This window comes from Culex pipiens, chromosome 2 (genome assembly GCF_016801865.2).
Source record: "Culex pipiens pallens isolate TS chromosome 2, TS_CPP_V2, whole genome shotgun sequence".
Lineage (NCBI taxonomy): Eukaryota > Metazoa > Arthropoda > Insecta > Diptera > Culicidae > Culex > Culex pipiens.
In genome coordinates, this window is record NC_068938.1 from 44700158 (window position 1) to 44724427 (window position 24270).

General features: G+C 37.3%; 5 protein-coding genes across 8 annotated transcripts in view; 1 reads left to right on the forward strand and 4 right to left on the reverse strand.

The window, feature by feature from the left end:
- LOC120423468 (dedicator of cytokinesis protein 9) overlaps positions 1-24270 on the forward strand; it is a 146566-nt gene that overhangs the window by 91683 nt on the left and 30613 nt on the right. For all 4 annotated transcript variants that reach the window (XM_052708878.1, XM_052708879.1, XM_052708876.1 and 1 more), the window contains exons 2-3: positions 11935-12051; positions 12118-12395. In XM_052708878.1, the coding sequence (XP_052564838.1) occupies positions 11935-12051; positions 12118-12395 (395 nt within the window). The remainder of the gene's footprint in view (positions 1-11934; positions 12052-12117; positions 12396-24270) is intronic.
- On the reverse strand, positions 12358-14249 carry LOC120430680 (uncharacterized). The gene is made up of 3 exons (XM_039595778.2): positions 13495-14249; positions 12963-13415; positions 12358-12902 (listed from the first exon to the last, which is right to left on the reverse strand). The coding sequence occupies exons 1-3, from the start codon at positions 14103-14105 to the stop codon at positions 12503-12505; spliced, it is 1464 nt and encodes a 487-aa protein (XP_039451712.1). The 5' UTR covers positions 14106-14249; the 3' UTR covers positions 12358-12502.
- LOC120430681 (uncharacterized) lies at positions 14435-15661 on the reverse strand. Its single transcript, XM_039595779.2, has 3 exons — positions 15408-15661; positions 15025-15348; positions 14435-14965 (listed from the first exon to the last, which is right to left on the reverse strand). The coding sequence occupies exons 1-3, from the start codon at positions 15459-15461 to the stop codon at positions 14804-14806; spliced, it is 540 nt and encodes a 179-aa protein (XP_039451713.2). The 5' UTR covers positions 15462-15661; the 3' UTR covers positions 14435-14803.
- LOC120430684 (uncharacterized) lies at positions 17156-18170 on the reverse strand. The gene is made up of 3 exons (XM_039595781.2): positions 18044-18170; positions 17827-17985; positions 17156-17770 (listed from the first exon to the last, which is right to left on the reverse strand). The coding sequence occupies exons 1-3, from the start codon at positions 18095-18097 to the stop codon at positions 17609-17611; spliced, it is 375 nt and encodes a 124-aa protein (XP_039451715.1). The 5' UTR covers positions 18098-18170; the 3' UTR covers positions 17156-17608.
- LOC120430682 (uncharacterized) lies at positions 18496-22729 on the reverse strand. The gene is made up of 4 exons (XM_039595780.2): positions 22640-22729; positions 22411-22575; positions 18771-18929; positions 18496-18709 (listed from the first exon to the last, which is right to left on the reverse strand). Exons 1-4 carry the CDS (start codon positions 22709-22711, stop codon positions 18548-18550), a joined length of 558 nt encoding a protein of 185 aa, XP_039451714.1. The 5' UTR covers positions 22712-22729; the 3' UTR covers positions 18496-18547.

Here is a 24270-nt window from a genome sequence, read left to right on the forward strand (position 1 = left end):
TAGATGACGCCTAGCACTCTTCTTGTCATTTATTAACATTTGTAGTGCGCCATTGCATTAGAATGCATTGAAACATCACAAGCGTTAAAGCGGCCAGGCCTACTGCGTAAAGCCGTATCGCAGAGATGACTCGTAATTGGGTTGAGTTTGAGCACTGAGTGTTCGAACAACAACACAATTCTGAATCGACAGGGGAGGAAGAAGCGTGGGGACACACCACCATACGCTCCGTGATTTGGTTGTATTCGTTGGGAGCACCATGCTAAGAAGGTTTGGTACTCCGGGACCCTCTGGGATGGGACATTGTATTTCCACGAATGTCCTGGACACTATTTGCCGTGGTTATAGCGCCACAACTCTCTCTCTGTAACAGTATTCCTAATTCCAGTACACGCTCACCAAGTCGACATGGCCTAGTGGTTAGCATCTTTGCTTACCAATCCAAAGAACGGAGGATCGAACCCCGCCTCGACCGACTTTGATTTTTCGTTCATATTCATCATTTCAGATTTCTATGTTCTTAACTTTCTCGTTGGGAGCAGATGGGAATCGAAACCAGAGCCATTCGCTTACAAAGCGAACACCGTAACCAGTCAGCCACGGCCGCTCCTCTCACATACGGTTCAATTTTATTTTTATGTTAATTCAACCATGGTGATGAACCGCTGCAAAAAGATTTTTCAAGTATTAATTTACCGATTTAAAAAAAAACAATAAATTTTGGACTGCCTGAATCAGTTGTAAATAAAAAAATAAAAAAATATAAATATTGAAATAACAAGCCATAGTTTCAACATTTGCATGGAAAAAGTGTTTTAAATGCATTTTCACTAGTTCAGTTGATTTGCAATCATTAGTTTTCAAAAAATGTAAGATATGACGAAAACAAAAAAAAATACCGAAAAAAAAACTTGTTTGTGATAATAAAAATCGAAAATTTCCCAAAATTGAAAGGATTTTTCAATCAACCCTTACATACTAATAATGGTTTCAAACACAGGGGAATGCATTTTAAATTGATTTCAGTTGATTGCACTTAAATTTCTATTGAAATTTTGAAAGTTTTTGAAAATGTTTTTTTGCCCCCTGATTTTTTGGGACAAATTTGAAGGGGGGGAGACAAAAACCTTAAATAAAATTTGTACCAACCTAAGTGCAAACTCCGCCCGTGTGGATCAATCGGACCGCGCACTGGACTCACAATCCAGAAGTCGCCGGTTCAAATCCCGCGGCGGGCGCTCTCAAATTCTTTGTGTAAATATGGGTATTCGGCGCCGTCGCTCCGTGCCATACTTTCATACACTTAGCAGCCCAGGGCGGCGAAGTCCTTGTAGATAAAAAGGAAGACACTAGTGGTTGGTACTAGCAATGGTGGCCGACAGCTATAAAGTCAAGTTCGTTTTCTAAGTGCAAAATTAGTTTGAGGCACAGCTGAAAAGAAGAAAGTGATGCGTTATAACTTTTAAATTTGTATAAAAAACCTATTTTTTAGCTATTTTTACAGTTTTTTATTACAGTAAAAATTAAACGTTTTATAACTTATTTCCGAAAATATGAATGAAATAATGAGATAGTTTTTCAACAAAATGCTTTTATATTAACAAAAAATAAAAAAGTTCACAAAAAACATAAACTAAACCTTGGTAACAAGAATTATAAAATCACTTTACAAATGGGTCAAAGGGCCATTTCAAATGATCTTTCAAAACGTTTGGCCCGCGGGCCTGACTTTGGTCACCCCTGCGCTAGAGAACGTGTCGAGGATTAAGGATTTAAAAAGCATATCTCGAAATTCCCCGGATAATCTCCTATAAACCTGAACCTGAAGAATGTTATTTTGATTTTAAAATGTTTCAAAAATACACAATTATAAAAAAAAAACTTGGAATTCTGATAAAAAGGAATAATTTTCAAGGATTGAATTTAAAGTTAATAAAATCAAATCCGACATATTCTTACTTCTCGATGGAAAATGCATCATCACAGGCTACTAATCGCCGCAAACCTTTCGATGTTTAGCTCTGCCCATGCTTCCATAAATGCCATTCCTTCATCATCCTCGCACCATAATTGAATTGTACTTAAAGTCCATCGCGGAAAGGCGCATTCCCGGCGGTGGTATTTGGCGAGTGGAAAATTCTTCCCCGCGCACGCGTGTATCAAAGCATAATTGCAATTTCGTGATGCCTCCTCCTGCTGCTTCATCATCATCCTACCTGAGATGCAGGTGTAATTAAGAACGGCTTGTGCGGAGTCGTGTTAAAAAGGTATGAGAAAATTGCACACGCCACGCCAAGCCGACGCACTGCTTAAGTTATGCGCGCACCAGTTGAGGCGTACAAGTGCGTTCAGAATGTCTTTGCGCGTGATTTATACATATCGAGCATTTCTTGCGGGCTTTGGTTGCAATTATGAGTATGTGGGATCACATTGAGCAGAATGGGGGATCAAATCGACGTTGTCGTACTATTTTGACACATTTCTGTGCATTGTCCCGAATTTTGGTTGAATTTGGTGGCCGGAGTGCCGAGTTATAATTACAAATGTTTACGGTAGTTGCACGTGTGTCAAACGCGTTCTGACCTGAAATCCCTTTGGTCAGAAGTTGCACTTACAGCAATGTTCACGGTGTTTAGTTTTTTATTGAATATCTCAGGATTTAAATCGAATTTTGGGGACGTGTGAAGGTCAAAAGGTTAGACATTGTGTTAATTGAATATTTTTTTTTTCTCTCTGAACATGTTTTACAACTTTGAAAATTATTTTACCGGTTTCGACTAACTTGACCAAACTTTTGTACTCATTCCAACAAAACTGCTTATTAATTTCTTCAGAACACTCTTACACATTCCCGTTGATGCCCGACGGTGCCAGAAAATTCCAGGTCATTTGCTCGTATTGCCGCATATATGCAAAAATGCTCCAACCGAACCATGTCCGTGCGATGATCGTGATTTATTCGAAGAAAAGCATGTTATTCGCGGCCGGTGAGAAATTCCCACATTCATCGCGGCCGACGTGATATGAGTGATGGCATAAAACGAAGCTCTAACCGATCGTTATGTTGCAGGGCACGTATTTTGTGCCTAGAAATCACCTTCCCAGGCGTGGCTGGAGTGCAAATTGGGGTCTTACGGAGGGGTCGTGAAACTTTTTGCAAATTAACAAAATGCGATTATTTTTTACTTTGAGAATCAAAATCAAACTGTGCACAGGTTTGACCACTTTAATTCAAATCTTGTTGCATGCAACACCTGCCCTCAAAGGAAGAAAAAGGAAATTCAGAAAAAATAAGAATTAAGTGTGAACAAGTGCGAACACACGGGGCGGACAGACCAATATCATCTTCATAAATTAATACAGCAAATAAATTTTACTTCTCACACGCCAACTGCACGTCGACCGAAAATATTGCCCAAAGCGCTCAAATTCTTGTTCATTTTCTGTTATCCTTGGCGATTCTTCGCAAGGAACTCACGTACGAGCCGAGGAAAGCCGTTGGAATTTATGGTGCTGTATCATTACGGGCCAGCAGCGAGGTTATTATTCTGCGATTCGTTTTACGTCCGCGAGGGTACCCACGATATTGGCCGTTCAATTTTGACACTCTTTTGGATATGCAGTGCAAAATTCGGTAATGTCTGCAGGGCGAAGCAGATCCTGTAATGCATAAATCCAATCATTTTTTCGAACGTGAATAATGTGGGTTTGATGCTATTATAAGCCGTATAATTGTAACATGGAAAGGATTATTGTTGAACTTTCTCAGTTTTTTATGTAACATTTAAACATTCAAAAAATTACCATTTTGCAAATCCGTCTTGAAACTACTCACTTTTCCTGTCATTCTTGAACGACGAAATAGTCTACTTTTCTGTACCAAAAATAAAAGAATCGAATAGCAACACTTTTCAGCACTTGTTTCGAAAAGTAACACTTTTCAACATTTTTTTTTATTTAAACGATTTATTGACAAAATACATGAAAATTTGATTTAAAATTAAACTCAGTGTGTGTTTTTTGGAATTGCAAAAAATGTTGTATGGAACTCGTTGCAAAACTTGATTTTACATTGAAAATCAAATTAATATTTTCAACACTTTCCGAGTCAGGCCGTAATTCTGCGACCAATTAACACTGGAACGCCCAACGCATGTCCAACTTACACGGACGCCCAAGCCTCCCAAAAAAGGTGGAACGGTAGGATGTCTAGATGATTCTTGAACTTTGCAGAACTTAATTTGAACAAATCTTTAATTTCTGCGACCGAAAACATCGTTCCACCTTTTTTTAAAAAGACTGCCTCCGCGGAATTTTCGGCGAATTTTTTTTAAACGCGAAAAAAAAAGTTGGAACGATGTTTTTGATCGAAAAAATTATAGATTTGATCAAATTAAGTTCTGCAAAGTTCTAGAATCATCTAGACATCCTAACAAGTCACTAAAGAAGAATCATCATGATTGGTTGAGTTAGGCCCGAGAACCAGCGAGTTGAAGTTACCGTTTCAACTTTTTTGGAGCCTTGGGCGTAGGAATGTTAAAAGGTGCTAGGGGAAATATACCCTTTCTAATCAAACACCTATCTTCGTCATATGAGCAAACACCTATCTTCGTCATACGAAGAGTACACATTCATACGCAAGATGAAAGGTTAACAGCTTAACGAAAGTCGCCATCAATATCTTTTCACTTGCGCTAACGATTTCAAAGCGCTTAAGATATAAAATTGCTTCCAACTACCGGCAACATGTTCTTTTGCACGTTCTTTAGTCACTCACTTGAGCAAGCGCCATCCAAAAAACAAACGCGCTAAGGTTTTTGGCGTTTCAAATTTGACTACCCATTCCAATCGAAGGCTGAAGAAAACCGAGCGAGAAGCGAAGGCAAATAAGTGCATCTCCAGCGCGGGTAGCAAACATCGAAGCAAATCAAATTTGCACCCGACGTCAACCCCACCGCGGTACCTGTCGCGGTAGCAAATTTGCTCTCAGTTCTTCGAGATTTCACTTTGCTACCCGTTATTCTGCTGGTTTGCTACTGCGGCAAATGGAATGATGCACGGAAAACTGAATCATGCACGGAAAAATATTTAAGTTGTTTTTTTATGTATAAAAAAAATGACATAATGAAAAAAAACAATAAAAAATTTAAATTAAAACAAAAATAAAAATTTAAAGAAAATTTAAAAAAAAATTAAAAACATCATAAAAAATTTAAAAATTGAAAAAAATCCAAAAATTTTAAAAATAATTTAAAAAAATTTTAAAAATTAAGGCCGTTCCAAATACTTTTCAAAGTTTATGTCGACCTGAAAAATAAGGGGGCAAAATTTTTTTTTTCGAAAAACTTAAAAATTTTAATGAAAATTAAAGTTTAACCAACTGAAAACCAGTTAAAATGCATTTTCCCGCGTTTATAATCATATTTAGCATGTTTAAACTCCTTTGAAAACATTTTAAATTTTCATAAAATACCAATGTACAGTCCCAAACATTCCGTCAAAACAAAACTAATGATTGGAGGGACCATCCATAAACCACGTGGACACTTTTTTGGACAATTGTCCCCCCCCCCCCCTAAAGTGTCCACGTGTTTTATGGATGGTCCCAAAGCAACTGTACGCCTGTAAAAAGCATTTTAAAACACTTTTTTCATCCAAATGTTGAAACCTAGGCTTGTAATTTAAATTTTTATATTTTTTTGCCTCCCCCTCGACTTTGGTCAGAGCCGAGGGACATAAACTTTGAAAAATATTTGCAACGGCCTAAAAAAATAAAAAAATTAAAAAAAAAATTAAAAAATTGAAATTATAAAAATTAAAAACATTTAAAAAAAATCATAAAAATTAAAAAATTAAAAAAAAATTAAAAAAACTAAAAAAATTAAAAAATGAATAAAAATTAAAAAATTAAAAAAAAATGAAAAAAATTAAAAAATTAAAAAATGACAAAATTTTAAAAAAAATATTTAAAGAAAATAAAAAAATATTTAAAAAATTGAAAAAACATAAAAAAAATAAAAAATAAAAAAATATTAAAAAATAAAATAAAAAATAAAATAAAAAATTAAAATTGAAAAAATAAAAAAAGTATTAAAAAATTAAATTAAAACAAAAATTAAAAACATTGTTAAAATAATTGGAAAAATAAAAAAAATAAACGTTTTCATTAAAATATCTGAGATCCGGCCTTTTTGTATTTTTGAATTGTTGTATTTTTGAATTTTAAAATTTTAAAATTTTTGACTATTTGCATTTATGAATTTCTGAATTTTTGAATATTTGAAAAAAATTAAGCTATTTAAATTTTTGAATTTTAAAATTTTTGAATTTCAAAAAAAAATAAAAAATTAAAAAATATTAAAAAAATAAATTAAAAAAAATAAAATAAAAAATTAAAATTGAAAAAATAAAAAAAGTATAAAAAAAATTAAATTAAAACAAAAATTAAAAACATTGTTTAAAAAAATTGGAAAAATAAAAAAAAATAAACGTTTTCATTAAAATATCTGAGATCCGGCCTTTTTTGTATTTTTGAATTATTGTATTTTTGAATTTTTGCATTTTTGAATTTTAAAATTTTTGAATTTTTAACTTTTTGAATTTTCGATTTTTTTAATTTTTGAATTTTTAATTATTTTGAATTTTTGAATCATACACAAGTGCAGACATACAAAAATCTCCGAAACACGCATTCAAAACTTTGCCCCCGGCTTGCCGGTACTTGTCGGGTATCAGAAAATGAGTACCCGACAGGTACCGACACATATTTTTCTTCTACAGATGAACTTAAGATCAAATTTGATACCTGATTTGCTCCGCGCGGTGGGACACTCGGGGGCAAACTCGAGAGCAAATTTGGTGGGAATCAAATCGGGTAGCAAATGGTTTAACTTTCGACATTTTCGAAAAATGAAATTCTTTGAAATTTTCAATAGGATTAAATAGTTTAATAAACTTTTAGCATTTCTAGGCATGAATCAACACATAATTATTGATTTTGAAGGTAAACGAGAGCAAAAAATGATAAAAACCCATATTTGCCCCCCCGCGGTGGGCTTGTTTCGGTGGCAAATTTGCTACCCTAGCGGTGGGGATGACGGAGTTTTTTCAAGGTGGCAAATTTGATCTCGGTATTCATGAGCCGGGTGCAAATTTGATTTGCACCCCAGCGCTGGAGATGCCCTAAAGAACAAAGGGTGGCCACCAACACCTACAACATACTGGTGCTGCGCCTGTTGGAGTGAGCCAGTGATGCCAGGAAATTTTCTCAATAAATGCTACTTTTCGTGAGTGTTCGCTTAAAATTTCATCAATTTTAGCAGCACGAAGCAGACCCAAAAAAGCGCTGAAAGGAAAAAAGAACTAAGCTGAAAATAGAAAAATGGGCGTGCCCCAATGTACTCGACTGATTAGAATGCATTTGGGATTTTTTATTAAATGCTTGTAAAAGAAAAAGCATAACTTTTAATAAAAGTGAAAATAGACAGAAATGTTCACAAAAAGATGCTCTACTCGTTGAAGTACTTGGTTTTAGTAAATTTCAAGGAACACTCCAGATTATCCAGTATCATTCAAACACGACCGCTTCTTAGGCTTAAAATGAGCATATTTCCCCTATCTTATACATAATAAAGCAACAAAACATTCTAGTTATTTATTAAATTTAAAAAAAAAATACAAAAACTAAAACATTACAAATTCAAACAATGCACCACCTCTTTTGAAATTCCACCCAAAAATATAACACACTGGAAATTTATGGCCCTTGTCCGCAGCAAACCACCACGTTTGCCACCAAAGAAGTGGGGGCACGTGTTCGTGGCGCGAAATTTATATGCAAATTTAGAAACAAACAAATACAAAACAGTCAACTCCCACGCCCCCATGCAAACACACAGATTATTTGGAAGAGTTTGAACGCGTTTAATTTGGTGGTTTGTGGTGAAAAAATAAAAAGTATAAAAATTTAAATTACAAGACATAGTTTCAACATTTTTCGATCGTTTAAAAGCATTAGAAAGAAGAACTCTTAAAACTTAAGAAAATTTTAGGTTTTTTAAGCGTGACTTGTTTTATGTGACTTTGCCAATGCTTATTTTTTCTGGAATCATCTTTGGTTGGTTGTGTCACTAATGTTTTCTTTATTATATGTAAAACTAAGTATGCAGTAATTTTTTAAGTGTACCAGACTGTGACTCTAAGCATTTTTATATAATTTAAATTATAGTGATTTTGTTCTAGAGTAAAAACTGAGAAAAACTTGCAAAAAAATAAAAAATAAATTACTGTAAAACATGAAAAAACTAAAATTTAGTATATATAGATAAATGGTTGTAGTATTAGCCACATACTAAACAATTATAAACTGAAGAAGATAAATGCAAATTAAAATACTAAAAATATAACAATAAAAATATAAAACAAAAGAGGTGAAGTTTTTCGTAGAACAAAATGAGTTCCTAAACACGGGAAAAATAAAAAAAAAATTGGACAACAAGAATAATTGTCTTCAAAATTAGCCTTCTTCAAAATTTTGTTTTTTTGTATTGTTTAATCTGACTGAAACTTTTTGGGTGCGCTCCGTATGCCCAAAGAAGTCCTTTTTGCATCATCACAAATTTGGCAGCTTTTCATACAAAAATGGCATGTGAAAATTTGAAAATCTGTTTCTTTTGCAGAAATTTTTTGATCGAATTGGTGTTAAAAAAAAAATTATAGCTATCGATGAGAATTTAACCAAAAAAAAATTGAAATTGGTTTTTTGCTGATTTTTTAAATTACCTTTGTCATTTGCAAAAAAAATCCAATCAAACATATTTTTAATTTTTTTTTTCTTAATGCCATCTTTTCAGAAAAGTGCTTCATCTATATTTTTTGATTTTTTGAAAGGGTGATTTTTCTCAAAACAATCATAGAAAAGGTCGAAATTTTTTCTTAATTTTAAATGTAAAATAAAATGAGTGAAATTTTGATAATAAGCAGTTTTTCAAGTTATATCTTTTTAAAAGACAATTTTGAAAAAAAATCACAGTTTTTTTAATTTTTTTAAGGTGGCAATGCAATGTTTGCCCATTATTGAAAAAAAAATTCTTTCGAAATTCTGAGAAAATTCGCTCCTACATTTTGCTTTTTTGAACCTTGTTGATACGGCATATTGTTGCTGAGCTATGACCAATGGCCATGCAAAGATAACAAAAACAGGAAAATTCAGATTTTCTCAGTGTTGCCCAAATAATCTATCATTTTTGATCACCGATATCTCGGAAATTAATGGTCCGATTTTCAATGTTATTATTTCGTGTTCTTTTCAATATTTTTTGTCTTGATTTTATAAACTGGAATAACAATTTGAAAGGGCTCAAAACAATCGCGATTTGCGTGTGAGTTCCATTCTTAACCATTAGGTCGATCCCACAGACATGCAGACATAATACAGTAGTTGTTTGGTAACTGGGCGTTGTTTAACTGGGCTACTTTTTAACTGGGCACTCGATAACTGGGCCGTAGCCCAGTTAAAAAGCAGACAAACGTCAAAAAACCAAAACAAAACAAATGACCGAGGGATAAATGGATGTAAAAAACATATTCAATAAATAAAAAAACTTTTTTCAAACTTTTGTTTAGTCTCAAGATACAATTAAAGAAATATGAAAAGTAAGCATTATATATAAATTTGGGTAGCTTTTATTTTTATATTTCATCTGGAAAGTATTATGCATCGGTGGTCCCCTTGTTATTTTTTGTTCAGCCCAGTTAACCAGCAACATTCGGTGACTGGGCTATTTTCTCAGCCCAGTTACCGAACAACTTCTGTACCCCATTCGCACGGGCGAGTTTTAGCCGATTAAAACTATTTTAAAAACCTTATCCGTCAAAATTGTATGAGGTAAAAACTTGTTTATATTTTAAAACCGGCAATAAGTAACCCGTTTGAATGGGGTATAAATCATTACCGATCTGTAACTGAAAATCATACTCGGCTGAGTTGGTTTTCACACTTTTTCAAACGAAGTCCACTTAAAAAGCAGACAAACGTTAAAAACAAACCAAAATTACCGAGGGTCATAGGATGAAAGAAAAAAGTGTAATTAATAAACCTTTTTTTAATATTTGTGAAATTTCAAGTCACAATTTAAGGAAACATAAAAAATGGCGTTAGATCTCAAATTGAGGTTAATTTTATTTTTATTATATTTCTCTAAGAAAATATAATGCATTGATGGTCCCCTCGGAATTCCCGCTCAGCCCAGTTACCGAACAAGTACTGTATTTCAGTTCGACTAGGATTAGACAAAAAAAAAGTAATCGAGAAATTAAAAAGAAAGATGTGAGCCGGTAACAAGGAGTTAAACTTTCGCAACTGTCATGGTAAACTTCACAGAATTTTGATAGAAAGTTTAACTCCATGTTGCACTTTTAATTTCTCGATAGCAGTTGAACTGAAAAAATCGTATGGAAAAGTGAGAAAACCCACTCAGCCGAGTTTGATTTTCAGTTACAGTGAAAAGTAGTACTTTTCAGCACTGTTTTTGGTGCCGAAAAGTTGAACTGAAATTTTTAGTTGTTTTGCAATCATTAGTTTTCAAAAGATGTAGTAATAATTAACGATTTTTTTCGCGAAAAAAGACCTTTTTGCGGTACTGTTCATCAGGATTTCACAAAATTCTAAATATGTTTAACACCTAAACTGTCAAACTTGAAAAAAATGGGGCGCTTCCATATGAATTCCTTATTTTTCTCAAGCTTAGGAGTTGAGGTGATAAGTCCACAATATGAGATCAGCGTAAGAAAATTTCAAAGAACTGTTTTCACAAATCAGACTTGTATTTTCATTGAAATTTTGATGTTTTTGGACACTTTTTTTGCCCCCTGTTATGGCGACTTAACTTTGAATGCAATTTGAGTGGCAACCCGTATGTATGCAAACCTACTTTTCCAATCCAAAAACCTTCAAACAAGACTTATAATTGCACACCAGCTTAAATACAATTGTCAATTAATTACTAACCCAGCTGAACCACTTCCTGCCTTGTTTATCTGAGTGAACGAACACGTGATTGACTCACGTGAAATGACATACTTACCGGCAGTGGTGGTGCAAAACCAACCTATCATTATTCGTTCCCGTGAGACATCCATTGATTCCAATTCTCACTGATTAAAGAGGAGTAGTTGCGGTTAGTTGAACCTAAAACAAACAAACCCAAACCAAGTCGCGTCTTTTCTTGTTCCTAGCCTAACTAATAACTAGACTCAAGTTAAGTACTATCGTTTGAGCGAGACTGTTTGCATAAGTGGAGGTTTGACTCTGAAGTACAACGTGTCACGCTGAGTGACTTTAAAATTGCTTCATTTGGACAAGCTGCGTTCTACAAGAAGGAACCACCCTATCATATAAACCCAACTCCACACACGTTACGAGGGTGGCTCCGATGGCGCGGATAATGCTTCCCCCTCAGGGCTAGAGATATTATCCATCCTGGCCAACACCGCCCGGCCGAGAGTTTCTTTTGACGGTCCGCGCGTGATTTATCGGAAATTGAGCAAAATTATCGAAATCGATCGATCGACCTCAATCTGGCCGCGATCATACACACGTCCCGGCACGACGACGATGATCCTCGCGCGCGCAATTAACGATCCTTTCCGAATACGCAGATTTTTTCCCCCGGAGTTTAATCTTGGCGATCTTGGCACAATTACTCCTTTGTTCGACTCCGTAACAACCCTCGGCACGACATCCTTGAACGGCGCGCGCGCACCCATCGGAATTTCAATTTAGCCCCCTAATGACCGCGCGCACAGATCCCCAAAGGCCACCAACAATAAACCACAAATTGGCACGATTTTCATTCTTCCGACCGCCGGCCGAAGGCGTTTTATCCAGTTTTTAATAACGCGCATCTCTTTTTTCTTCCCCACTTCTTCTTGCAGAGCAAACCTGTCCTGGTGGAGCCGATCGACTTCGAAGGATTCATCGCGAAAAACAAAACCCTCATCCAGAACGATCCGCAGCGCGAGCTGCTGCTGTACCCGAGCGACGACGTGACGGTGAGTTTGGGTGGTCGGGGGGAAACGCGAAAAAATGATCGCAACATTTGCTCTTGTTTTCAACAGGAAGTGACGCTGCCGAAAAAGTTCCGCACCGTTACGAGTAACATTCCGAGCTTTTTCGCTCTCCCAAGTGTCCCCAGTTCACCCAGCAATGGCGCGGCCAACGGGAACAACCACCCGTCTTCTCCACAAACTGCGGGGAAAGCCGCAACTCCTCCCGGCGGGGGAAACCTGCAAGGTCACCTGCTGACCCGCCAGGCCTTGCACACCTACGAATCCGCCAACCATCTGATACACTACAAATACAGCGCTTACGGAGGAACTTGCCTCGATCTGCCACGGTAAGTGACACTTTGTTTATTGCGGAGTTTCATAGTTCATTCGGTGGTAATTCACAGATTCTTAATACTAGTCAAAGTTATGAGGGTTAAAAAGGGGATCGACGAGTTCAACGCTCCTGATTGAAACGCGCCGGCCGCATTCCGTACTCGAACTTAAGCTGATTCGGTCCAATCATAAAGTCATTGATCTGCATTTGGTCAATAAAGTGGGGAACACCCCAGCTCGAGTGCACCGTAAAGTAGTGCGTCAGTTCGCGCTTGATCGACAGCTCCGGAATGGTCGGGTGGACCAGCTTGATGAAGATGTCGAACCAGCCCTCGGCTCCGTTCAGCAGCACCAGGTAGGCACTGCAGAACTGGCCCTTCTCCTGGTGCCCGTTGCAATCGACTCGAAGGCGCCACGCCATGTTCTGGTGGTCGTACATCAGGTTCGAGAACAGAATCCGGTCGGCGTTGCGCTGTGCCGGGTAGTCGCGCACCGTGTAGAGAAACGACTTGAACGGCAAGCTGAAAAGATCACAAAAGTTAACATTTTGGTCAACTCAAATCTACCTCAATCCAACTCACTTTTTGTTCTTGTTGGCGATCAATCCCGCGGCACACTTTGGCCCATAGCCGCCATCGGTCTGCCGCACTCCAAACGCCAGCTGATAGCCGCCACTCTTGTCCACCCCGTACCGCTTGGCCTGGTCGATCTGCACCAGTCGCTGACAGCCCTGGGACTTGCTGCCGACGACGAAATCGTCCACCGCCAGGTACTCGGCCAGCGGCTTCAACCCCGAGCCCTCGTACATCACGTACCTGTACTCGTACCGGCCCGGTTGACCGGCGGCCAGCGTCAGGTACACACTTACGGAGCGGCCTTGACCGTCGCTAAAACCTTGCGGGTAGACGGTCATCTCCCAGCGATTGCCGTGCAAGTCCACTGCAGTGTAGCTTTGGAACGTTGCGGACGGAGACTTGACTTGGCAGCGGTACTCGAAGAACTTTTCGTTCGGGAGGATGTAGGCGGGGTTTTTGCTGGAATTCATAAAAATTTCCGTTAATTTAATCACAGTAGGCTACCGCAACGAACACGTGTTCGCCAAGCTTTACTCACCCCTGTGCCAATTTGGGCACGGTCTTAACCGGTGCCACCTTTTCGATTTCCGCAAGCACCGCACGTCGCTGGCGTACCATTTCCTGCGGATTCCCGCATGGCAACAGCCCAGCAATCGTACTCAACGCCTTCTGACAGCCCCCCGGCGTGAAACTGCAAGCCGTGCTCAACAGCCTGCTGAGATCGTCTCCATCACCCCCACCTCCACCAATCGCCACCCGAATCCGGCCAATCCCATCGAAGATCTCCCGCCGCAAATCGTCCAACGCTTGCTTGGCGTGCCGACCATGCGGTCCCTCCCCGGCCGTGTAGCACTCCCGGCACAGACACTCGTCGCACTGCTGGCAAAAATATCTCACCAGGTGGCCCTCCCGGGGGCAGCTGTACTGCGTCTTGCGCTCCAAGGCCACCGTTCCGATCGAAGTCTGCAGACGGCACTTTGGACACTCCTGCTTTGCGCTTTGGCCGAACCACAGCACCAGACAGTCGAAGCAGGTTCCCTGCTTGCACTGCCGGCAGAACACCGGAAAGCTCATCTCCTCCAGGCAGATCATGCAGTTGATTTCCACCTTGTCCAGCTCCAGCGGGAGCTTGATCTCCACCTGGGCCATTTTTATGCTGCTAGAACCTTCCAGACGGTCTCGGGAGCAAAATTATCGACTTCCTTCCTGTTCTGAACAAACCACTTGGAATGATTTTTTTATCGACCCCAGCCTGCTGAGATCATCCGTCGCCGGTTGCCACTCGAGTTGGGGAAAGTAAACAGTAAACAATAATATTGCGCATGTTGAATGAAATTGCAGTGCAAGCGCGAATCGAAGCGGCGCGATAAGAAGCGAAAGCCGTCGCGTGACTTTACCAATAACAACCATGGAGTGGGGCCACTACAAATTGATTTGTTTTGTGAGTAATAAATTTGTGTTGTGTCTAGCCGTTTAACTAGAATAAAGTCTAGCAGAGCGTTAAAGCTAGGTTATTTTTATACCATTATGAATCCAGCTTTAAAAAGTGCCAACTCCAACGAAATTGTCGCCGTGGAAATTGCGTACCTCGGAATAATTAATTTTGTTATTTAAAAATAGTAACTTAATAGCATCTGATCGATAACGTGTCTTCGGCGCAGTTTTAGCACAGACATCAGTGTGAAAAATTAGCTTAAAGCAAAAACGAACTTGACAAAATTCTGATTTTGATTGATTTGACATAAACTTTAAAGAATATTTGCAACGGCCTAATAAAAAAAAAAATTTATATTACAGCAAAAAATGCCCCATTCTTTACAACATTTATGCTATAAAAAAATCACAATTCAACCGTCTGTTAAGAAAACTCTCAGCATGTTACACTCCATAATCATTGCTCCGTTGCGCTTCGCGCTTATTTCAAAGAAAAACTTCCATTCACCAAGCATGTTAAATGGAATAATGGCTCCATAGGTACCGTACCGCATGTGGTCCAAAATCTCAATGTGCTAAAATTTAACATGCAAAATACGTTATTATAGAAAAATTCAAAAAATCTATTTCTTACCCCTTTTTTGTAAGGACACTGCGTTTGATTCAGCGTTTTCGTGATAAAGTACCACGGCTTCGTTGGATTGAGCAAATCCGGACAGAAATCCTTGACCATCATGCTGAAAAGTCCCACGTTCCACCTGCCGTGCTCCAGGTGACGGGTGTAGAAGTTAAGCCCAATCGGCGCTTCATAATCTTCGTTTACGCAAATCTGCCCGTTCAAAGTCAGCTCATCTTTGTCGTCCAGCTCGTACTCGAGCCCGGAAAAATCAACGGCCGAATTGGGCAGGGAGTTTTCACAGTCGAAAACCTCCTCGTTCACGTCGACGATCACTTTGGACTATTTGCGGAAAAAAATGGTGTTATTTTTTGTGTGCTTTGAAATTTTTAAAAGATTACCCAAACTAGCACAATCCAGCCGATCATTAACGTCAGCACTTTAATGAAATTCATTTTGTTTACTCGAAGCAACTAACTAGACTAGTCAATTTGAGTAAACAACTTTTAGATAAATATTGGTCAGGGTTGAAAGAATGTGATGCATGTTTTGATATTTGGAGCAAATTACCTTGCAACATGCACTCAAGCGAGCTTTACAATTTAAATTGCTGTTTTAAATGTTTTCAAAACACAAACTTGTTTTATTGGTCAGTTAACAAAAGGAACTGAAACATTAAACACATTATTTGTTTCAACATTAAATTCGTGGCGTGTCTATATATTTATGTCTATACTATTTTTCAGGCCATTCCAAATTTTATTTCATGTTTTTATCCGCAATATTACCGAAACTTTATGTTTTGTTTGAAAAAAAAACTTATCCAGATTTTTAAGCGAAGATGGCGTTCGAATTGTGAACGCCCGAAATGTCAAAGTTACGAAAAAGTGTGCCATATGGCATGACAGCCACATTTCTTTTCTAATGTTGGTGCTACTGAGCGATTCTGACATTTCGGACGTTCTCAATTCTAACGCCATCTTCGCTTAAAAACCTGGATACAAAATATTCAAAATCTCTATACACTCAACTCAGGCCTGCAAAATGTTTCCAACCCAGCGTACACATGTAGCAAATCGAAATGTCAGTTCACTGCTAGCATCTGACTGTGTCCGTTCAACCACTGCCGCCTGACTCGTGCCGGTCGGCTGCTGGAGAATGAGAGACGTGAAAAAATTAGCTACACTCACTCAATTCGTGTCGTATGACTGACTCGAAAAATCCTCTCTAAACACTATTTTGACTATTTTTAAACAGTTGAATGGTTCTAGACTGTGCAAAACACTTAAAACAACCATAACTTATATTCAAAATTACATTTCCACGCATAAATACCAACTTTTTTGTATAAAAGCTTGTTTCTTTATGTGTGTGCGTGCAACGTCGAATGAGCGTTGGTCGACTACTGCCTCGCATTGCAGCTGCTCAGTGAGCTAGGGCACTCACGACTGAGTCGGGTTTGTTTATGTCACGGTTGTGCGGTTCAGTGAATGGATCTGAAAAAATCGTGTATGCGTCGCCGATTTTCGCGTCAGGACCCCTGACATTTTCAGCACTGCACTCAACCCCCGGTGGTTGGTCACTTTTTTGTTTGACACTTTTTGAGTTTGCACTCCGTTGGTTAGTCAAAGTCAAACTAAAAAGTGACGAACTGTCACTTTTTACACGGCGCTCACCAACACTATCAATACAAACGTTTGACAGTGTGTGTGAACTTCGTGTAAAAGGGGTGTCAAACTAAAAAGTAACCCCGTTCGTTTCACAACCGTTGGTTTGACTGTACTAATATTTATGCACAACTATAGAAAACACGCTTAGGATACTTTCTGTCAAGAAGGACCACAAAGTTTATTCTTCAAAATTGATTAAAAAATCCAATCCCGTTTTGAACAGTAATACAGATAAATGTCGATTTTATGATGAAATAAAACAATTTCAAATTTCATACCAATTTATGTAAGGTATGCACTTCGGAAGTAACCGGTCAAGAAAAATTTCAAATGGGAAGCAGCGGCAGCGCAAGCAAGTCAGAGAGGGTGAAGAAAAGTTCCAAGAAATCGCTCTCTCTTCTGCTGTTCGTAAAGCTGTTTCTTGACCCCTTTCCTTCCGATCTGCAGACTAGCCTTTACTCGCTGTAGATTATAATGAAAACATCACCCCAAGTTTCAGCGCCCTCTAGTGGGGAGGTAATTTTGACGTTTGATTGCCTATTTAAATTGACGAATCCGCTCTGTATCAGCAATTTAAGGTTAATTTTAGGACGCAATTTAAGTTTAATTTTAGGTTCCAATCGCATTTTAAAGGGTTCATTTTTGTATTTAAATCAAATAGGAAAATTTGGGACTTTGAGATATTTTGCAAATTTTCTGTAGTAGCATAACTAATGTATAGAGCAGTTTGTGATACTTTTTGCTCCATAATTTTGAAAAAATGGACTTAAAATTTGAAATTAGGTTTTTTCGTTCTCTATCTTTTTTTCTCCCCCTGATTTTTGGGATCAATTTTGAAGGGGGAAGCGATAGAATCCTTGAAAACTAATGGCATTAATTAAATTAAATCATACGCAATCCAAAGATAACACACAGCTCACAGTCGTGATGCTTCAACCATCCGTCAGGAAAACTCTCCGCATGATGCACTCCTTGATCATCTGGCCGTTCCGTTTGGCTGTGACTTCAAAATATAACTTCCACTCGCCAAGCATGTGGAACGGAACAATCACCCCGTACGTTCCAAACTTCAACCGGTCCAACACCTCAACGTGCTAAAATCAAGCATTAATTTAGCTAAACTTGCTAAAACACTTCAAAGTTATCTTACCCCCTTTCTGTAGGGACAGTACGTCTGGTTCAGCGTTTTCGTGATAAAGTACCATGCCTCTCTGGGGTTCAGAATGTCCGGACAAAAATCTTTCACAATCCGGGCAAACACGCCCGGTCTCCACTGGCCACGCTCCAGGTGCTTCGTGTAGAAGTATGTCTTGAAAAAGTAAGTGAAATTTGTTGAATTTACATAAAAATGATCTAAAAACGCCTACTCCAAGCGGCGCCTCGTAGTCCTCCCTAACGGTTACGGTTCCACTGACACACATGACATCGTCCTCGTTGAGTTCAAACTCGAGTCCGGTGAAATCGGCGGCTGGAAGCGGAAGTGGCTCGTCCCGATCGTCACAGAGGAGGGCTTCCTCCACGACATCGACGATGATTTTGCACTGTTGGGAATGGAATGTTAAGTTTTGCTATAGATTCAGTACAGATATGTAATTACTGAAACTAGTTTCAAAACTAAAGCCATCGAAGTGAAAAGATACAATGTACTGGAATACATTTTGTATTGAATTTACGAACATTAATACAAAACTGATCAACCTCAAGCAACGCTTTTATACTCACCATAATTGATTTAAACTGTGATAAATGTGGGTTACCAGTGTTTTTCATTACTCGTATGCACGCAGCAATAAAATATCACGTTTAGGTAAACTATGCATTTATTTCAATATGAGGCTTCAATGAATCATTTTACACTAATATTTTACTTATCAACCATCAATTAGGTCAGCTCGTCGCATGATGCACTCCTTAACGGTTTGACCGTTCCGTTGGGCAGATATTTCGAAGTAAATCTTCCACTCTCCAAGCAAGTGGTGCGGAACGGCGACCCCGAACGTGCCCAACTTCAAGTGGTCAAACCTTTCAATATGCTGAAAGGAGACAATTTAAATTAGCTACTAACAATCCCAACTAACACATCCCTAAACATACCCCTTTCCGGTACGGGCACTTCGTTTGCTGCAAGATTTTCGTGATGGGATACCAAGCCTCGAACCGGTTCAGGATGACCGGACAAAAGTCCCGCACAATTCGGCTCATGATGCCCGTTTTCCACTCGCCCCGCTCGAGGTGTTCCGTGTAGAGGTTCATCTTGAAGGAATGTTGAAAGTTTTAGGTTAATTGGTTGTTCGATTTATTTAGTTTATTTATTTATTTGTTCAATCATTTCAGAATAAGCAATATTTGTACATAACAATAATTTATCACAACTTTTCAATATGTTATTTAAGATAAAATTTGATTTTAAATTGTATTAGTTCATTCAAACCTTTATGCAAAATGGATGTGCGACAAAAGGTCGAAAGACATAAGGTCGAATGGACAAAAGGTCGAAAGTGGACAAAAGATCGAAAGATCAATACGTCGAATGTGAAAAAAATGAAACAAATAATTATAAGTATAGAGCAATTCCAGCTCAAATCATGATTTTTTCTGGGACTTTTGTACCCGACCCTCTCCGATTTTAATGAAACATTGTAGACATGTTATCCTAGGCCTATATAAGCCATTTTTGTGTATATGGAGCCAATAGTACTCGAAAATAACATTTGAGAAGGGCGTAAGGTATTTAAATATTTTTGTATTTAACAATTTAAAAATTACTGCATCTCGAAGCCGTTGCTTCGTATCAAAAAGTGGTCAAAGACAAACTTGTAGGAAATTGGACGGGCTTTCTGATAAAAATACACGCCACTTCTATGAGATTTTTCAGTTTTTAAGATTAAAAGTTAAATTTGTTGCTGATGTCAGGATTTTTTTTCGCTCGAAATTTTTGAGGAAATAGCCTAAAATGTTACAAAAAGACTCACGAAAAATGCAGGATGGTATGTGTCTCCTAAAAAAATACAAAAATCATTTACTACATCTGTTTTTTTGAAAAGTGGTCTTAACGTCGGAATTTTGAAAAACCGGTAGTGGGAATCGATTCCCCAGACAATTTTACATTATCCTATGTCCAATCCTTGGGAAGATACAGCGGTTTTAAAAATAAAAATGTTGAAAAAACGGGTTTTTTGGTAGTTTTTGGCAATTTCTATGTGACAGACTTGGTTTTTCAGTCTCGTAAATATTTTTACCGGAAAGCTCGTCCAATTTTCCATAAGTTCGAGTTACAGTAGATTTTAAATTGCAAAATACATTTTTTTAAATACCTTACGCCCTTCTCAAATGTTATTTTCGTGTACTATTGGCTTCATATACACAAAAATGGCTTATATAGGCCTAGGATAACATGTCTACAAAGTTTCATTAAAATCGGAGAGGGTCGGGTACAAAAGTATCAGAAAAAAAATTGCTCTATAAACTTTTAAGAAATTCTCTAAAAAAATATTTTCTTACAAACAAGTCTGAGTTTTATCTGTGAGTTCACCTTTGGTTTATTCATCCTTTCAGTAATCATCTTTTTTTTAATAAACAGTATAACTTCCAAACCATTTTTTGAGAAGATTTCCATTTTTTCAAACATGAGCAGTTCTTCAAAAACAAGGTCGACTTCTAAAATATTTTTGTGAGTTTTTCCATTCTTTCAAACTTGAGCATTTCTTTGAAAAAAAAGTACGACTTCTGAAATATTTTGGAAGCTTATTTTTATTTTTTAAAACAACCTCTTCTTGATTGTCAAAACATTTTTGTAAGTTTTTTTCAATTCTTTCAAACATGAGCTGTTTAAAAAAAAATGTCGACATCTATAATATTTTTAAAGTTTTTTTTATTATCCTACCTATTCTTGACTTTAAATACTACTTCTTAAATATTTTGTAAGTTCTTTATTTCATTTGTTAAAATCGTTGGAATATTTTAGAGCCTTTGCATTCTTCCAAATTAAAATTAAAATAATTTCGAAAAAATAAAAAGTCTAGCTTTTTTAATATTGTTGCAAGTTTGTTTATGCTGTTTTAATCTTATTTTCAAAATCTGACTTCAAAAACATAGCTGTTTATGAAAAAATCGATCGTATTTATATTTTTTAAAATCAACCCTTTCTAAATCCCCCCCTCCGCCTTCAAACAATCCGGGGGGCTAGTTTTTTTTTTATCCAGAGGACCTCTAAATTTTTGTAACAATAAAGTGAAGTGGCAGAAGTGAAAATAAGAAAATCGTTCAAATCAGCTTTCCATAGCTGCTTATCAATATTTGTGTATTTACACCCAAAGTTAAAGACCGAGGGGATGGTCCTCCCGAAAAGAAACTTGAGGAAAGTACTATTTTGCGAGAGTAAAGACCACTCGCGTGTTCATTCGTTCATTGAAACAGTTCATCCTATTGAGTGGCTTATATGGACAAATGACAGCCATTTAGTCACCGAACCATGGTGGCACATACGGCAAAGGCACGGTTCTATATGCCGAAGGTCTGGGGTTTTAGTCTCGGTACCGATACTTTTTTTATAGATGAATTTTTTTGGAAAATGAACCCATGAGTAAAGTACTCTCGTTAATTTTGGGATTTATCCTCTCCGTCAACACAGTACCATTTTACTACCGAACCGGGCTCTTTATCCTCTCGTATGCCCAGTTCCAGGCTCATATCAAAAGTTTTGTTTTGTAAAATGTTTTTTTAAGTCGACCTTTTTTCCTTTCGATGGTTTGTCCATTCGACCTTATGTCTTTCGACCTGTTGTCATTCGTGAAAATATTTTAATTAAATAATTGATAAACTATGATGTCCCGCCCGTGTGGATCAATCGGACCGCGCACTGGACTTACAATCCAGAGGTTGCTAGTTCGAATCACGCGGCGAGCGCTCTAAAAATTCTAAGTGTAAATTTGGGCCTCCGGCGCCGTCGTTCCGTGCCGTACTCAAATTTCAATTGCTTTGTTAGTTCATAAAATTCAAACCAAAGTTAGGATCAATAATAAGTCCAATAAAAAATCTTTATCACATAGTTTATTTGTGACCACTAACACAGTTCAACAATGTGTATGATAATAAAATAAATAAAAACTGTAGAGCATTTTAACGTGATAAAGTAACTACAACTTACAAAGGGAGCAATTTATGAAATGTATGTTGAATTGACGAAAGAAGTATTTTTGTAAGATAAAAATAAATAAAAATGTAAAAAAAAAGTTAAAAAATTTAAATTTGAGGCCACGATATCAAAATTTGAATGAAAGAAGTGTTCAGTTGTTTTTGCAATCATTAATTTCCAAGATTTCTGAGTATTGACGAAAATTTTATGTTTGCGAGTAAAAATAAGGTTGACATGAACTTTAAAAAATATTTGCAACGGCCTTATTAGGAATTTAACATTTAGTAAAAAAAATAAAAGCAAAATCCGCAAAAAACTAAGCTGAAGACAAAAAAACGATCAGAAAATCCTGTCACGAGATAAAGCTTATTGAATATGTAGTCACATGCCCATTTTTTTATAACCAGCCGGCAAAATTGTATGAAGTCTTGTAAAAAAAATATGGAAAAACTGAAGAAAAAAAAATAAAAACAATGATTTTTCTTAAACGAAATTCTACAATATTAATCCTGAGCAAAATTTTAACCAAATGAAAACTACAAAATTAAAAGTCACGTGATTGTGAGTTTAGCTTAAAATTTTCCAATTTGCAATCCTTACCCCAATTGGCGCCTCGTAATCCTCGGTCACGTTTACGGTTCCGCTAAAGTTCATCACGTCGTCCTCGTCCAGCTCGAACTCCAGGCCGGAAAAATCGGCCGCTGGCAGGGGCAACGTGTCGTCACACTCGTACGGGGTCTCGTGAACGTCCACGATCACTTTCGACTGCAAAATTGCGATGGAACTTTAATTTCTCAAGCTTCTTATGTAAAAGTAAACCTTTTTTTACCAAAACGAATGATTTCCACAAAATCCAATCCAACACACTAGCGAATAACATGAAAATCGAACAGTAGTTCATATTTCTCTAACGTGGTTGAATCAAAACTAACTTTATTTTGCTCAAAAGTCGCGTATTTAAGAGCGAGTTTTTCACCAATGTGTAACAGGTCGTATCGAGGTGCTCTGATTTGGATGAAACTTTCAGCGTTTGTTTGTCTATACATGAGATGAACTCATGCCAAATATGAGCCCTCTACGACAAAGGGAAGTGGGGCAAAACGGGCTTTGAAGTTTGAGGTCCAAAAAACCAGAAAAATCTTAAAATTGCTCGCATTTCCGTAAAACTTCATCAATTCCAACTCTCTTAGATGAATTCGAAAGGTCTTTTGAAGCCCTTTAAAATGTGCCATAGACATCCAGGATTGGTTCGACTTTTTCTCTTAGCTTTTGCAAATTACTGTCAAAAATTGATTTTTTTAAAACCTTAATATCTTTTTGCAGCAGCCTCCAACACCCATAATCCCATAGGTCAAAAGATAGGTAATTACATGGACTATAAGCCTACGGTGTTAACTTTTTGGCCAATCGCAGTTATTCTCATAGCTTTTCGATTTTTCTAGAACAAACATTTTACAACGTTAGTTTTTGCCCTGTAGGCCGCCATAACGGCACTTTTTGGTCTCAATTTTGTCATATTCGGAATCCTCGGACAATTTCACGTAAGTAAGAAGTATTGGAGTTGTAAATTTGATTGGAAAAAATGCCATTTAGAATGAATTAAAATATTTTTTAACGATTTGTTGGATTAGGGGTAAAATAGGTTTTCGCCTACTTGATACAGCATTTGACGTATTGATCATAGGGTAAATAAGATGTATTTCTTTTTTCAAAAATGTTTTATTTAATTATTTTTTAAATCAAATTTACTACTCCAATACTTCTAACTTACGTGAAATTGTCCGAGGATTCCGAATATGACAAAATTGAGACCAAAAAGTGCCGTTATGGCGGCCTACAGGGCAAAAACTAACGTTGTAAAATGTTTGTTCTAGAAAAATCTAAAAGCTATGAGAAAAACTGCGATTGGCCAAAAAGTTAACACCGTAGGCTTATAGTCCATGTAATTACCTATCTTTTGACCTATGGGAGTATGGGTGTTGGAGGCTGCTGCAAAAAGATATTAAGGTTTTAAAAAAATCCATTTTTGACAGTAATTTGCAAAAGCTAAGAGAAAAAGTCGAACCAATCCTGGATGTCTATGGCACATTTTAAAGGGCTTCAAAAGACCTTTCGAATTCATCTAAGAGAGTTGGAATTGATGAAGTTTTACGGAAATGCGAGCAATTTTAAGATTTTTCTGGTTTTTTGGACCTCAAACTTCAAAGCCCGTTTTGCCCCACTTCCCTTTGTCGTAGAGGGCTCATATTTGGCATGAGTTCATCTCATATATAGACAAACAAACGCTGAAAGTTTCATCCAAATCGGAGCACCTCGATACGACCTCTAGAACAAACCGAGCAATATTTACAAATACTGCCTCTTAACGTAAGAAAAGTGAAGGTAATTCAAACCATATTTAATCTATTGCAAAACAAAAATTTCATCTTTTATTTTTAAGTCAAATATAGGATTTTTGAC